Source organism: Bos indicus, chromosome 5 (assembly GCF_029378745.1).
Source record: "Bos indicus isolate NIAB-ARS_2022 breed Sahiwal x Tharparkar chromosome 5, NIAB-ARS_B.indTharparkar_mat_pri_1.0, whole genome shotgun sequence".
Taxonomy (NCBI): Eukaryota; Metazoa; Chordata; class Mammalia; order Artiodactyla; family Bovidae; genus Bos; species Bos indicus.
This window is the reverse complement of record NC_091764.1, coordinates 48,617,621-48,634,555: the sequence shown is the minus strand read 5'-3', so window position 1 is coordinate 48,634,555 and position 16,935 is coordinate 48,617,621. Positions and strand designations below refer to the sequence as shown.

The window sequence follows — 16,935 nt, the reverse complement described above, 5'->3', positions numbered from 1 at the left end:
AGAGTAATAATTTTAATTATTTTATTTGTGTTCATTTATCTTTTACCACGGTTTGTTTTCTATTAATATTAAGCACATTCATACAGATCTAAAATATTATTTTTATCTTACAACAGGGAAATTGGTTACAGTAAAATATTTACGACTAGATAGATATCACCATCGCTTTCCCCAGGCTCTTACTTGCAACACTCCCTTGAAGCCATCAAATAAACATATGAACTCTATGTCTCATCTTCGTCTTCGGACTGGCCTAGCCAATTCTCAAGGAGGTTCCTGAAAAGACTTCTTCCACTCCTAAGACTGTTCTTTACAGTAGGAAAATTCCTGTTTGGCTTCCTGTCTCCCTTTTTAAATGCTTTTTGTATGTAATATTTTTATTGAATACAGCTCTATTTGAACGTTCCAGAAATCTTAAGGTTCCAAAGGGACTTAGCAGTGAGGCAGCAATGCTGAGTAGATAGAGTAATTGTTTTGTTCAGTTTTTGGAGTTCAGTTAAGCCAATGCACTTAAAAGTTTTGCATGAGGAACATTGACCTTATTAAGCATTTTCAAATGTGATGGTTGTATTTTTGCACCAAGAAGTGTTTGAATAACCACACAAAAGCATGGGGAAAAGGCTTCTTGTTTTTCCATAATTTCCTGTAAACTGATATTGTGAATTTTTGTATACAGTCACCTAAATAGTTCCTTACAGGCTAATGTGGTAAAACTGTTAATTTCCCAATTTAACCTTAGGTTTCTATTGCTTGTAAGAGATTCATTTGCTACAGCTGGAATATGGGAAAATCAATTCGGGTTTAGTGGTTACATAAAAGTGTAAGTGGATGTTCATGTACTTAAACTGGCTTTTGTATATATGTATAAATGCTGGTGACGGCCAAAGTAGTCTGTTTTGTGAGGATGTCTGCATTAAAGCAGTAAAATAAGCTTCCTATTTTATTCATAATCTAATGTGTGTATATATATGTATGTGTATATATGTGTGTATGTATATATATATGTGTGTATGTGTATATGTGTATATATACACACACATATATACATATGGCTATACTATCATACAGATCAAACAGCCGAACACCTGGAAGTATTAGATACAAGTTTAAAATAACTTTTATAGGTTTTATATAAAAATGTCTGAGTATGATTTTGTGTGAAAGTTCCAATATCAGTTGTAATAGATTCAAATTTATGTGAGCAATAAAAAAGCAATTGGCAGATATTGGGAAACTATTTTGTGAAAAGCTGTATTTATTATAAATACTAGGGCTATGACATAGTACCGCTGGGATTAAGTCATTTTCCCAATCTATTTATAATTTAATGAAACGTTAGCTTCCCTGTTATATGTCAAGTTTAAAACAGGGCACATTGTCGCAGCAAAATGTGTATTTGAAAAATTCCGTTTGCAATTTTGGGTTATGAAAGGTCGCAGTATATTAAATGCACGAGTGATGGTCACTTTGTGCCTGGGTATTTACTTTGTTTCAGTAAAGTTACTTTATTATGGTTTATGATTTCAGATTAAAATAGTTATGGAGCAAAGTTTACTTGTAGCAATTGGCTTTTTAAAAATAACCTGTTGATATATCATTGTCAGTCCAAATGAATATGTGAAAAAGCTGAAATTGTACCAATCTTGATTTTGTTTAAAGCTCAGTTTCCTTTTATTTAAAATTGTATATGTGTTAGGTTTGCAGCATGAACTTGCACAGTTAATGCACGTTTCCTGGTTAAGTAAACATGATGCACACTGTTCTGTAACAGAAAACCTTATTGTGCCTTACCTTTGTGCTTTTGTGGGCACCATGTTTATGAAGAATAAAAAATGATTTGTTACCTGAAGAGAATAAATTTTAAATTCTCAGTTTATGTCTCAGATGCTAACGTGTGAAAATATAAATATATATATAATATATATAATAACCAATCTTTCTGTATTTTATGTGCATCACAGTGATTTATCTGAGCTTAGTGACCCCATCTTGTGACCTGTTACAAGAGTGAATGTAAAAAAATAGTTGTGGCATTTTAAGAGGTCGCCTTTCGATGCATATGCATCTTTTTCTTGCTTCTAAAACATATTCCATGTAAGCATTGTACACTTATTATTGTAATATATACTATTATGCAGCTTATTTTACCTGAAACTGTTAAGCCGACCAAGATCCCTCCCTGCAAGACAGATGGGAATGTGTATAATAACTAGATATTTGAAAAGTTCTGAAGTTTGATGTAATCTGTTACTTGTCCTGTTTAAAAAAAGGAAAAAAATTCTAATTAAAAATTTATTAGGTTTTTTTTTAATGTGTCTTGGCTTTAAAAAAATTTTTTTAAGTGCTGTGTGTTTATTATATTATTTTTAACCAGTGAAAGTAGATCCCTTTATTTTTAATCTTTTTGGGTATTTGTAAATATACATATGCTATAAAAGTGGATGAAAGTTAATTTTAACTTTCATCCATAAAGTTAATTTTCTTTATGAAAATATCTTTGTCTAACTTTCAAGTGTTTGGCTCAAAGTGGGGCAAGAATATAGATCAGATAGCACTGCTTGGTTTAGCTAAACATTTTTTCATAGCAAGACTTGCTCAAAAAAGGAAGCCATTCTTTCATACATTCTGGCTCAAACACTTTATCATAAATAGTCTGTGGTCTTGCTACTTTGAGTAGCGTTGCTTTAGATTTTTAGATGGTTTAATCAAGTAAAAAGAAGATTTAGTTGGTAGAATTTTATTGATTGCTAACAAATGTCAGGCACTGTTATTTGTTAGGAGTACAAAGATGAAAAAGACATGACACAATCTTCAAGATGGTCATAATCTAGAGGAAGAACATAGACAGCTTACTTAAAAGGTACTGTTGAAAATACAGTGAGTGAAGAAAGCAGAATAAATTCTGGGAGTATAGAGAGGTACCTTATGTATCTTAATAGTTGGAAAAGATACCAGGACAGATCAAGTATTAATAACATTAGACACTTTTGAATTAGTATAGATACAGTGATACGTCTCTTTTCACCTGAGCTCTCAGGGAAGCTTCTATTCTTGTGTTGAGCTCATAAAAATTAATGTGTGGAACCTGAGTTACTACAAAATCCATTTTCATTCTCACTGGTGTGCAGATTCTTGAATATCCTTGTGAATATTGAAGCCTCTTATTGAACTTTGTTATATTTTGTGTGCTATTCACTATTTGGATGACAAGTTGTAATTTCCAAGTGAACAATGTCTTGAAGTATCATATGCCCAGAACATTTCCTTTAATCATATTGACCTTACAATTTTCATTTCTTGCTCCTGGTGACATTACATTACTATAGGTCACCTACATGGCGGCTTCACCCTTTTTCCCTAGACTTATCTCATCAAGTCACTTCTTCAGATGACTCAACAAAGAATGTAAATCAAGCAGAGTTTTGGCAGCCACTCTTGAAAAGGGTGTTCAAGAACAGGTATTTAATTGAAAATTAGAAACCATTAGATGTGGTCTAAAGAAACTGTCCATAACGCTCATTCTACTGGCCTAGTGAGCATGACTAGCTACTCCCTTTAAGTCTCACTGGAGAAACTTTATGACTAGAAATACATCCTGATGGTAGATTTCTATACCTAAGAATCTCTGCTTAGGGCAGCAGGAGAGACTCATTTTGTTGATTCTTAGACTTTAAAACCAGTAGAACCTGAGTACTTTAGATTTACTGTTTCTTGCATGGGTGGACATTGGAGACCTGCACATGCTCCTTAAAGTTGGAAAGAAGGCCATCTAGGTATAGAAAGATCCATATAGTGAAAGCTATGGTTTTTCCAGTAGTCACGTATTGATGTGAGAGTTGGACCATAAAGAAGGCTGAGCACAGAAGAATTGATGCTTTTGAACTGTAGTGTTGGAGAAGACTCTTAAGAGCCCCTTGGACTGCAAGAAGATCAAACCAGTCAATCCTAAAGGAAATTAGCCCTGAATATTCAATAACAATGCAGCAGCTTTATTATACATCATTATACAACAGACAAATTCAAAATCTATTTGGCTTAGGAATTTTACTAAAAAGATAGCTAGCCCAGAGATAAGAAAACAGCAACTGAAAAAGGCAAAAATTGTTCATTTTTAAAATTATACTTGATTTACGTCATTGTGTTTCAGGTGTACAGCAAAATGATTCAGTTATACAAACCAGTCAATCCTAAAGGAAATAATTCCTGAATATTCATTGGAAGGACTGATGCTGAAGCTGAAGCTCCAATACTTTGGCCACCTGATGCAAAGAGTCAACTCATTGGAAAAGACCCTTATGCTGGGAAAGATCGAAGGCAGGAGGAGAATGGGGCGACAGAGTATAAAATGGTTGGATGGCAACACTGACTCAATGGACATGAATTTGAGCAAACTCTGGGAGGTGGTGAAGGACAGGGAAGCCTGGCGTGCTGCATTCCATGGGCTCGCAGAGTCGGACACAACTGAGCGACTGAACAAGGCAAGAGAACACATGAAAAAGATTGAAGAGAAACAACCTAGTGCGTGTATAAACCTCACACAGTTTCTCATGGTGGAATTACTGAGTACAAGACTATATAGAGACATGAAAGGTAGGTGATGGTCAGTTCATGGAACACGCAGGTTATATTATGAATTTGGATGAAGGTTGTTAAAGGGAGATCGGCTGAGGATTTGTTGGGCTGAAAAATGGAGAAAGGATTTGAAAAATATCCAAGAGATAAAATGGGAAGGACTTAATTGGATATTGAGAGAGAAATTGGTGTCCAGTTTTCTAATATAGGAATTCTAATCCAATATTTGGAGAATAGGTGATAAGTGAGAAATTGGATGGGAAAGATGATTAATTGAATTTTTTGATATGTTGAGATTGGGATGGCTATGGAATATCCAGGTGGACATCCCTAGTAGGTGATTAGATTTTCAATTCTGAGGTATTCTGAGAAAAATCTGAGCTGGAGATAGATACAATTTGCAAGTTAAAACCACAGAGGTGAATTAGATGACCGAGAGAGAGAGGGAGTCCATATAGAGACAGAAATTTCGTTTAATCCCAATTCTGCCATATATAGCTATTTGACCCTTCTGTGGCAGTTTGGGTTGGGGTGAGATATTAAAATTCTGAAACAAATTAAGAGGGTAGAATTTGAAAAGGTCTTTGAATGGAGTGATGTTGAAAGAGAAATTTGGTATAACACATTTCTAGCTTGGGCAACCGGTTAGATGGTGTTGACATTCCCTAATTATGGATGGGGATGGGGGGAGGGGAGCCAGATGCTAGTCAGGATACTAGATAAGACTTTCCAGAATTGTAAGAGTTAGGCTAAATAGTCCTTCTGACTTTTCTTTTTCTAGTGTAGGATGCTGTTGGAGGAAAGGTGACAGGGACAATCTATCACCCTTGAGACTCTCTCCAAAAAACAGAATTGTTAACTTCCACAAGGTTCTAGCATTGTCTGTGATTGTCTAAGAGTGAACATTTTCCTGATTGTAGAAAATGAGATGTTGAGTATATCTGTAAACCTATGACTATTGAAAGAAGGAATAAATACAAAAGTTGGTTTTTAAATAGGATTGTTTGTAAATAGTTTGCCACGCACTCATGACCAGGAACTCGTTTGTTGCTGTATATTATACCCTTATAAAGCCTTTGTAAGCTAGTCAGGTTTTATAGACCTGAAAACCATTTTTTTTCCCTTGGTGACTTCATTTCTCCTTTGATTTATTGAGCTAATTAAAAAACATAACTTTAAAGGGCAGTTTTAGTTTAATAGTTCCAAGTGCTACAATACTTCCTTTTACTTAAAAAAAAAATTAATGTGGATATTTTGAGATTTCATAGACTTTATTTACTACTGAGTAATAGCTAAAGCTCAAGTTGGCCTGTCTTTCTCTAGACCAGTGCTGTATGAAACTTAATATAATGTCAACCATGTATAATTTTAAAATTTCTGATGGCCACATTGTAGAAAGTAAAAAAACAGGTGAGATTAATCTTAATACATTTTATTTAACCTTATATATCCAGGATATTATGATCTCAATATGTAATAAAAGTTTTTATTAATTATTTTTTACATGCTTTGACATCTAGAATATAGACTATGTCTACAGCTAGGGTGACCCTGTGTTGTATAACTTACAGTACTAAAACTTGTACAGATGGTCACCTTATTTATAGCCCATCTTTCAGATGCTACATTTTCACTGAAAACGTTTGATCTATATTTAGGTTTCATAAAATCTGCAGTTTGAAAAGTTTATTCATATACCCAGTTTCTTCCAAAGAGACTTAAAAATGTTCCTATAACTAAATCAGGTATCAGTTGTTAAATTTACATTAATTCAAATTAAAAACTTCAGTTCTTCAGTTGTCCCAGCCACATCCTAAGTGCTCAGTAGCTACATGTAGCCAGTGATTACCATGTAGACAGTGCCAGTTTAGACAACCTGTACGTTCCTAGCTAAATCCTAGTACTCAGCCAGCCACTGTGCTACAGCTAAACTGCACTGCTTGCCCTTCCCCTTCGTACTTAACTTTTGCTTGATGCTGACTTGACTGGCATTGGTGCTATTCTTTTTTCCTGAAACATGCTTCATTTCCTTCTATATACTCAAATGTTGCTCCTCTTCCAGGAAGTGTTATTGTTTGCCCTTGGGTTGGAACTAATTTCTATCCTTTGCATTCCTGAAGTATTTGATTTCACTTGTCTTGTGGTTTTGGCAGTTTCTGTCTTGTGTTCTAATATTCATTAATCTGTTGTAGTTTGGATTCTGTCCTTATTACCCCTCTGAAATCACTCTTTAGGGATCACCACAAACTTCCTTTTACCAAATTCTAGAGTCATTTCTATGTCCTCACCTTTCTTGAACTCAGCACTAACTAATACAGCTGATCATTACCTCTGATTTTACTTAAAAATTTTTATTACGAAGCAATTCACACACACTAGAATATATATGAAGGCTTCCCTGGTGGCTCTGCAATGCAGGAGATGTGGATTCGATCCCTGGGTTGGGAAGGTCCCCTGGAGAAGGAAATAGCTACCCACTCTTGTATTCTTGCCTGGAGAATCCTCATGGACAGCTGGCAAGCTACAGTCCATGGGGTCGCAAAGAGTCAGACATGACCAAGCGACTTAACACTTTGACTTTCACTTAGGAAGTGTATATTTTACTTACATTTTGAAGTACAACATCATTTAAAAAGTAGAACATTAACTTTGAAGTGCCTCAGTGTCTAGGAGAAGGCAATGACAACCCACTCCAGTACTCTTGCCTGGAAAATCCCATAGATGGAGGAGCCTGGTAGGCTGCAGTCCATGGGGTCGTGAAGAGCTGGACACGACTGAGCGACTTAGCAGCAGCAGGAGCAGCAGCAGTGTCTTTAATACTTCTCTATCTTTCCTAACTTCCGGATGACAACTGTCTGAATTTTGTATCAATAAATCTTTTATTTTTCATTATAAGTTTACCACATGTTTATGTGTCTCTATAAGTACAGTATTTCCTGCTTTTGGCTTTTCTGTGAATAGAATCAAATTATATGTATACTTTAGTGACTGTTTTTGCTCAACTTCGTTTTTGAGATTCATCTGTATAGATGCATGTAGCTATCACTCATCGTCATGGCTATATAGCATTCTATTACAAAATGCATACCATGATTTATCCATTCAACTATGGACATTTAGATTATTTTTAGTTTTTTTATTATTATAATCAAGGTAGTTATGAACATTTCTTCTTGGACATGTTTCCAGCTGCATGCATTCAAGTCTCCTAGGTCATTGAGACTCAAGAAATATGGTTCTTCAATTAGCAGTATAAACATTACTTGTGTTAGTCCAAGCAGATTTGGGGCCCCACTCTAGACACTGAATCAGAAATTTTGAGTTGGGGCCTGGTACTCTGTTTTAAGGGCTTCCCTTGTGGCTCAGGTGTTAAAGAATCTGCCTGCAATGAAGGAGACCTGGGTTTGATCCCTGGTTTAAGAATATCCCCTGGAGAAGGGAAAGGCTACCCACTTCAGTATTCTGGCCTGGAGAATTTGGGTCACAAAGAGTTGAACACGACTGAGTGACTTTTACTCACTCTGTTTTAATAAATCCTCCAGATGATGCTGGTGGCATACTGAAGTTTGAGAACCATTGATCTAAAGGTACCCTTTGTGAGATTAATTTGTACCTTCTGATTATGATTTTTGGCTTCCATATTCTTTTTGAAATACTTTTTAATATTTTTTTCCCATGACACTTGAGTACTCCTGATGAGGAAATGATTTACAACTGATGAGGAAATGATTTACAACTAAGGGACTAGACTGAAAAATCACAAAGCCCATCAGTGTGTTCTACAGTGACGCTCTCAAGGCTCTGGCAAAGCCATAAACTGAAACAGTTTTCTTTTATGATAAAGTCAGCCTGCTCAAAGACAGTCTAGCTGCCAATTAATCAGTTTATTAAAAAACTGTATAAACAAGACTTAACTGTTTCTAAACTGTCTGCAATTTGTTCCCTCCCTTTCCCCACATTTTGCACATTTTTTTGTCTTTTTTTATGCTTTGATAAGTTTTTGATTACCTCATGTGACTAAATCTGCATGTAAGTAACTAATTAAATATTTCTGAGTATCCTTTCACACACCACAATTCTGTTACTGTTTTTTTTCTCCTACTTAACTGGTTACTCTTTTTCAGTCTCCTCTGCCAGCTCCATCCCCTTTACTCAGTCTTTTAATATTACAGTGCCCTGGGCCATAGTGTAAGCTCCTCTGCTATTCTCTATCTAGATACTTGCTCTAAATAGTCCTGTTTTATGGTTTAGTTACTAATACGTGTCCGACTCTTACAACCCCATGGACTGTAGCCTACCAGGCTCCTCTGTCCATGGGATTCTCCTGGCAAGAATATTGGAGTGGGTTGCCATTTCCTTCTCCAAGATAGTCCTACATGGGCCTAATAAATGACACAAATTTTTATCTGCAGCCTTGACTCCTCCCCTAGGTCTAGACTTGTTTTTTCAGCTCAGTACTTGATATCTCCATTTGGATGACTAAAGGTTTTTCACCTTTTACATACCAAAACAAAACACTGATTTCCATGCCTAACTGCCTCCAAACTTATTATTCTAGTCTTTCCTTTCTCCATAAATTACATACATCTTAAACTGAAAACCTAAGAGTTATCCTTTATTTCCTCTTTTCTTCCTCAATTACCACATTCAGTTAGTCTTTTCAGCTCTTCCATATCTATCTAATCTCCTGTCTATCCATTCTCTTGATGCCATCATTTATGTCTTGCCTGGATGGCTATAAAAGCTTCCTAAGCTGGTTTCCTTGTTCCCTGCCCAGCAACAGTTAATGTGACATGCAGGAATCAAAGTTGTCTTCAGAAACATGTATCAGAACATGACATTCCCTAAAACAAAATCTTGCAATGATTCCCACTGCATTTCAAATAAAATCCATTTATTTTATCATGGCCTTCAAGGCCCTCTATATACTGGACTATGCCCATCTTTTCAACTATTTCTCCTATCATGCCTCAGCTTTCTCCACTCATTCTGGTTTACTTTCTCCCCCTCTGATACACAGCTTACCTTCGGGCCTTCATACTTGTTTTGTCTGGAATTCTGTTCCCGGGCCTAGATCTTTACGTTTGATGAAGTCCAATTTACTATTTTGTCATTGTTGTTGCTTGTGTTTTGTTGCCTAAGCCTTTGTATAATCCTAGATCATGATAATTTGTTTTCTTCTAAGAGTTTTTTTATTTTTCCTGTCATGTTTAGGTCACTGATCCATTTTGAGCTACGTTTTACATACAATGAGAGGGAGGGGTCCAGCTTCATTGTTATATATGTGAATATCTGTTTTGGATGTCCTGGCAACATTTGTTGAAAAGACTGTTCTTTGCTCCTCTTGAATTATCTTGTCACTCGTGCTGAAAATTAGTTGACAGTAAAAGTGAGTGTTTAGACCCCCATAGAGCCAGGGAGGCACCAGCTGCCCCACGGGGCGGAGGCCGAGTCCACAGTGTGAGGGAGTCCCCGGCCCCTCTGCGCCTATGTCTGGCAGAGCCGGTGTGAGATGAAGAGACAATCCTTCCCAGCCACTGGGATCATCAAGAGTTTTGGCCGGACCTTCAAGCACACACCGAGATAGGAGCCAGACAAAAAGCACAGACTATGGTGCTGAAACAGATTAATAAGAAACTTAGTAATTTGGCCCGTGACCCTCCAGCACAATGTTCTGCAGGTCCAGTTGGGGATGATATGTTCATAGGCAAGCCATAATTATGGGACCTAATGACAGCCCATGTCAAGGTGGTGTATTCATTTTCCTTCAGACTACCCCTTCAAACCACCTAAGGTTGCATTTACAATAAGAATTTATCATCCAAATATTAATAGTAATGACAGCATTTGTCTTGATATTCTAAGATCACAGTGGTCTCCTGCTTTAACTATTTCTAAAGTTCTTTTATCCATTTGTTCACTGCTATGGGATCCAAACCCATATGACTCCCTAGTGCCAGAGATTGCCCGGATCTATAAAACAGACGGAGATAAGTACAACAGAATATCTCAGGAATGGACTCAGAAGTATGCTGTGTGATGCTACCTTAAAGTCAGAATAACCTGCATTATAACTGGAGTAAACTTTAAATTACTATTCCTTTTTTGATTTTCTTATCTGGCTGCTCCCCTATCAGACCTCATCTTTTTTAATTTTATTTTTTATTTACCTCCCTTCATTCATTCACATGGTCATCTGAGAAGACTTAAGTTCTTCCAGCTTTGAACAATAACTGCTTTTAGAAACTGTAAAGTAGTTATAAGAAAACAGTTGCCCAAGATTCAGAATTTTTTAAAAAATGGAGCATGTGTATTATGTGGCCAATGTCTTCACTCTAACTTGGTTATGAGACTAAAACCATTCCTCACTGCTCTTACATGCTGAAGAATCATCTAAGAGGGAGGAAGATGGATGCTGAGTTGTCACATCAAAGGAAGCAGCATTATTTAGCAGCATCCATTCTTGTTTAAGCCTTCCACTGTTAGAGATTTGAGGTTACATGGTATACTTTATGCTCATAACTGATGTGGCTACAGAATTGGTATTGAATTTATAGTATCAGCAGAACAGAAAATGTGATGTATTTTATGTATGTCAATAAAGGAATGACCAGTTCTGGTTCTACAGAGAATGGAAATTAGAAGTCAAACACCCTTTGTATTCCAAAATAAGGTCTCAGAACATTTTGTTATTTTCATTTAAATTGTTAGGAGGCTTGGAGTTACTAGTTAATCTATCTTCCAGTATACTGTTTAATATAGCAGAGAATAAATGATGCAAGTTGTCAATGGAGGAGTGACCAGCTATTAGCTCTGCTAGAAACTGATTTATTTTTCTTCAATAAAATTACGTAAACGAATGAGCTAGCTGCCTGGATTAATCAGTATGGGAAACAATCTTTTGTAAGTACAAGGCTGTTTTTTGTATGTACTTTTGGGATTTGCCTCGTTGTTTGACATCAAATGATGTAAAGTTCAAGACAGTAAATATTTTGCCATGTTCAGTTAAAAGTATGCAGTCTGTTACAAGTTGACATATTGATTGCTGGATCTATACAGAATCAATAAGCTATTGAGATAGTGTAGCTTTAGTATGCTGCACATGATACTGGTAGCCAGGGAGTTCATAGATGGGCTTGGAACCCAGCAGTTTTACAAAGTACATATGGAGTTTAAGAAATTTATTTTCCAGGTGCAATCCCTGTATAATTAAATTTTTTCTTCACCTTGCACACTTGACAGCTGAAAAGACCATAACATGGAAGTGACAATGGGTCAAAATTTACAAAATAAAGTACTCTTTTGGTGTGGGAGTTGACATGAGGCTATGTTGAAGTGACTACCTATGTGGGATATTGAGTTTTTTTAGTGGATTGAATATCCATTAAAATGAATTTGTTCAGCCATTTATGTTAATGAGTATGTAAGTGCAACAGATACCACTTCAGGTGACTTAGTTCAGTTCAGTCTCTCAGTAATATCCAACTCTTTCAACCCCGTGGACTGCAGCACGCCAGGCCTCCCTGTCCATCACCAACTCCTGGAGTTTACTCAAACTCATGTCCATTGAGTCGGTGATGCCATCCAACCATCTCATCCTCTTTCATCCTCTTCTGCCTTCAGTATTCCCCAGTATCAGGGTCTTTTCCAATGAGTCAGTTCTTTGCATCAGGTGTCAAAGTATTAGAGTTTCAGCTTCAGCATCAGTCCTTCCAATGAATATTCAGGACTGATTTCCTTTACGATGGACTGGTTGGATCTCCTTGCTGTCGAAGGGAATTTCAGGAGTCTTCAACATCACAGTTCAGAAGCATTAATTCTTTGGCACTCAGCTTTCTTTATAGTCCAACTCTCACATCAGTACATGACTACTGGAAAAACCATAGCTTTGACTAGACAGACCTTTGTTCTCAAAGTAATGTCTACTTTTTAATATGCTGTCTAGGTTTATCATAACTTTTCTTTCAAGGAGCAAGTGTCTTTTAATTTCATGGCTGTGGTCACCATCTGCGGTGATTTTGGAGCCCAAAGAAGTAAAGTCTGTCACTGTTTGCATTGTTTCCCCATCTATTTACCATGAAGTGATGGGACCAATGCCGTGATCTTAGTTTTCTGAATGTGGAGTTTTAAGCCAACTTTTTCACTCTCCTCTTTCACTTTCCTCAAGAGGCTGTTTAGTTCTTCTTCACTTTCTGGTATAAGTGTGGTGTCATCTGCATATCTGAGGTTATTGTTATTTCTACTGGCAATCTTGATTCCAGTTTGTGCTTCATCCAGTTCAGCATTTCTCATGATGTACTCTGCATATAAGTTAAATAATCAGGGTGACAATATACAGCCTTGACATACTTGGAACCATTCTGTTGTTCCATGTCCAGTTCTAACTGTTGCTTCTTGACCTGCATACAGATTTCTCAGGAGGCAGGTCAGGTGGTCTGGTATTCCCATCTCTAAGACTTTTCCACAGTTTAATTCAACAAATAATGTATGAGACATGTGAGGAAAACTTTTCTAAAACAGATCAAAGAAAATAAATGGAGATAATCATCTTTCCTTGATAGAAAGACTGAATATAGCAAATAGGCTCCCTAATTCTTCCTAAAGTAGTGAAAAAGTTTAATGCAATTCCAGTAAAGGTTTCCATAGATTTATTGGGTTGGTGCAAAAGTAATTGTGGTTTTGCATTGTTGAACTTTGCTGTTCAACAGTGCCATTTAAGAATGTATTCGGATACATTCTTAAATGTGGTTATTTTATACATCATTTTATTGAACATTTCTTGCTTCATGTTTTTTTGCTAATGACTTATTGCTGTTTATTTTATATTTGTTTTAGACTAGGGAAATGATGTCTAAAAGCAAAAGACAAAAAGCAAATTTGAGCGATTTTCTTATTTGAGTTCAAAATGTGTCATAAAGCACCGGAGATAACTCACAACATAAACAATACATTTGGCCCAGGAACTGCTAACGAACATACAATGCAGTGTGGTTCAAGTTTAGCAAAGGAGACAAGAGCCTTGAAGACAAGGAGTACAGTGGCTGTCCATTGGAAGTTGACAATGACCAATTGAGAAAGAGAAGTTAACAAAGAACTCAACATCGAGTATTCTACAGTCATTCAGCATTTGATGCAAATTGGAAAGTTGAAAAAGCTCAGTAAGTGGGTGCTGTGTGAGCTGACCAAAAATCAAAAAAATTGTTGTTTTGAAGTGTTATCTACTCTTATTCTGTGCAACAGCAATGAACCATTTCTTGATCTGATTGTGACATGGGACAGAAAGTGGATTTTATACAACAACCAATGCCAAACCACTCAGTGATTGGACCAAGAAGAAGCTCCAAAGCACTTCCCAAAGCCAAACTTGCACCATAAAAAGGTTATGGTCACTGGTGGTCTGCGGACTGTCTGATCCACTACAGCTTTCTGAATCCTGGCGAAACCATTACCTCTGAGAAGTATGCTCAGCAAATCAGTGAGATACACCAAAACTGCAACACTTGCAGCCAGCATTGGTCAACAAAAAGGACCCAATTCTTCTCCACAACAGCAACAGCACCCTACCACACATCATACAACCAGTGCTTCAAAAGTTGAACTAATTGGGCTACAAACTTCTGCCTCATTCACCGTAGACCTGACCTCTCACCAACTGACTACCACTTCTTCAAGCATCTCAACAACTTTTTGGAGGGAAAATGCTTCCACAACCAGCTGCTGCTGCTGCTATTGCTAAGTTGCTTCAGTCGTGTCTGACTCTGTGTGACCCCATAGACGGCAGCCCACCAGGCTTCCCCGTCCCTGGGTTTCTCCAGGCAAGAACACTGGAGTGGGTTGCCATTTCCTTTTCCAATGCATGAAAGTGAAAAGTGAAAGTGAAGTCACTCAGTCGTGTCCAACCCTTAGCGACCCCATGGACTGCAGCCTACCAGGCTCCTCTGTCCATGGGATTTTCCAGGCAAGAGTACTGGAGTGGGGTGCCATTGCCTTCTCCATCCACAACCAGCAGGAGGCAGAAAATGCTTTCCAAGGGTTCGTTGAATCCCGAAGCACAGATTTTTATGCACAGAAATAAACTTATTTCTCATTAGCAAAAATGTGTTGATTGTAATGCTTCCCATTTTGATTAATAAAGATGTGTTTGAGCCTAGTTATAATGATTTAAAATTCATGGTCCAAAACCACAATTACTTTACTAGTAAATTAATGTCTTGGGATTGTAAATGAATTTATAGAAAATCAGCTGGAAGGAATAACAAAGATATTAAATTATTGAATTAAAATATGATTAATAAGGAGAGATTGGCATCAGATGTTAAAATTAAATCTGTGTTAACATTGTTACACAGTTATATAGTCAGACAACTAATGCTTTGAAACAGGTACTTATCAGTGCATAACTGATACTAGAAGGTCACTTAAATCTATTTGCTGCTGCTGCTGCTGCTGCTAAGTCACTTCAGTCGTGTCCGACTCTGTGTGACCCCATAGATGTCAGCCCACCAGGCTCTCCCACCCCTGGGATTCTCCAGGCAAGAACACTGGAGTAGGTTGCCATTTCCTTCTCCAATGCATGAAAGTGAAAAGTGAAAGTGAAGTTGCTCAGTCGTATCTGACTCTTAGGGACCCCATGGACTACAGCCTACCAGGCTCCTTCATCCATGGAATTTTCCAGGCAAGAGTACTTGAGTGGGGTGCCATTGCCTTCTCCGTAAATGTATTTAAGGGGGACCAAATTTTCATAAGTAGTTTCACTAGAACTTTTAACTTGAAATTTTTTGCTAAGACTACAAAAAAACCTTACTTTCTTATAGTTAACTTATATTTTAACTCTTAGAAGTGTTTTTTGACAAAACCATTAGAAACATGGAATGATAATCTTCACTTCATGTTGGCTGTTCCATAATTGAATCATTTTACAAAACATCCCAGATTTCATCCATTTTTGTAAGAGTATCTTCTAGTCAAATCTTGTATCTTTGACCTTTTGTTCTTGTCAACTTTAATAGCTAGTTGGACTGATTGACACAGTCTATGGCTCTGCTCATGGCTTGAACAGTTTCCCATCATCTATATCAATTTCATGAAATGCTACATATTTTGTGAGACTTGCAAGTTCTCTTCATAGTCAATTTTCATTGCACTTGCATTGTATTTTGAATGACAATCTATAAGACAGTGGCAAACACAGACATTAACACAGGAGGTACTATGAAGCAGGAAAGAATGTTTGAGAAAGGGTTGTTTTCTCTTTTTTTTTTTTTGGCTACACTGTCCAGCTTGTGGGACCTCATTTCCTCAACCAGGGATTGAACCTGTGCCCTTCAGCAGTGTATACATGGAGTTCTAACCACTGGTTGTTGTTTAGTTGCTAAGTCATGTCTGACTCTTGTGACCCCATGGACTGTAGCCTGCCAGGTTCCTCTGTCCATTGGATTCTCCAAGCAAGAATACAGGAGTGGATTACCATTTCCCTCTTCAAGGGATCTTCCTGACCCAGGGATCGAACCTGTGTCTCCTGCATTGGCAGGCAAATTCTTCACCACTGAGCCACCTGGGAAACCTCCCACCATGCTTTAATAACATGGAAAAATCAAAATCACTTTCCTTGGTTTTCCCCAAAGGCAGCTGAATATACTTAAAACACTATTTAGGGACTTCCCTGGTGGCCCAGTGGATAGGAATCTACCTGCCAATGCAGGGATCACAGGTTTTATCCCTGGTCCAGGGGAACTCCACATGCTCTGGAGCAACTAAGTCTGGGCCACAACTGAGACCACGTGCTGCAATTACTGAAGTTCGTGCCCCCAGTGCCTGTGCCCTGATCCAAGAAAAGCCACCACAGTGAGGAGCCTGTGCACTGCAACTAGAGAAGTTCTGTGAGCAGTAACGAAGACCCAGCACACCCAGAAATAAATAAATAAATAAATATATTACTGGGTTATAAAACAGAACCTTATATATGAAGATAAGTGGAATAAATATTACCCTATGAAATTTACATGTTTGTAGAAGTATGCTATTTTCATTGTAGAAAAAAATAAAGTTCAGTTGAACTTTCATATGGATTTGAACTGCATGGGTCCACTTATGCTCAGATTTTTTTCAATAGTAAGAACTACAGTACTACCTGATTCATGACAGGTTAAATTGGCCAATGCAAAACCACAGATACTGAGGAATCAAATATAGGTAGGGTTGATTATAAGTTATACTTGTATTTTTGACTGCACAGAGGATCACCACCCACAACCTGTGTGATTCACGGGTGAACTGTACATCATAAAGTATATCATATTCTAATATTCGAGAAATTGGTAAGAAAATTACTATTTACCTGGAATAATTTTTAAAGATATGCCT

General features: G+C 37.2%; 1 protein-coding gene and 1 pseudogene across 1 annotated transcript in view; both read left to right on the top strand.

The window, feature by feature from the left end:
- The window catches only part of LEMD3 (LEM domain containing 3), a 74,390-nt gene extending 72,079 nt beyond the window's left edge, over positions 1-2,311 (top strand). Inside the window, exon 13 of the mRNA XM_019959833.2 lies at positions 117-2,311. Coding sequence (XP_019815392.2) covers positions 117-280 — 164 coding nt within the window. The 3' untranslated portion in view covers positions 281-2,311. The remainder of the gene's footprint in view (positions 1-116) is intronic.
- A 145-nt stretch (positions 2,312-2,456) lies between these two features.
- Positions 2,457-16,634, top strand: LOC139183129 (ubiquitin-conjugating enzyme E2 D3 pseudogene; annotated as a pseudogene).
- The last annotated feature ends 301 nt before the right edge of the window (positions 16,635-16,935 follow it).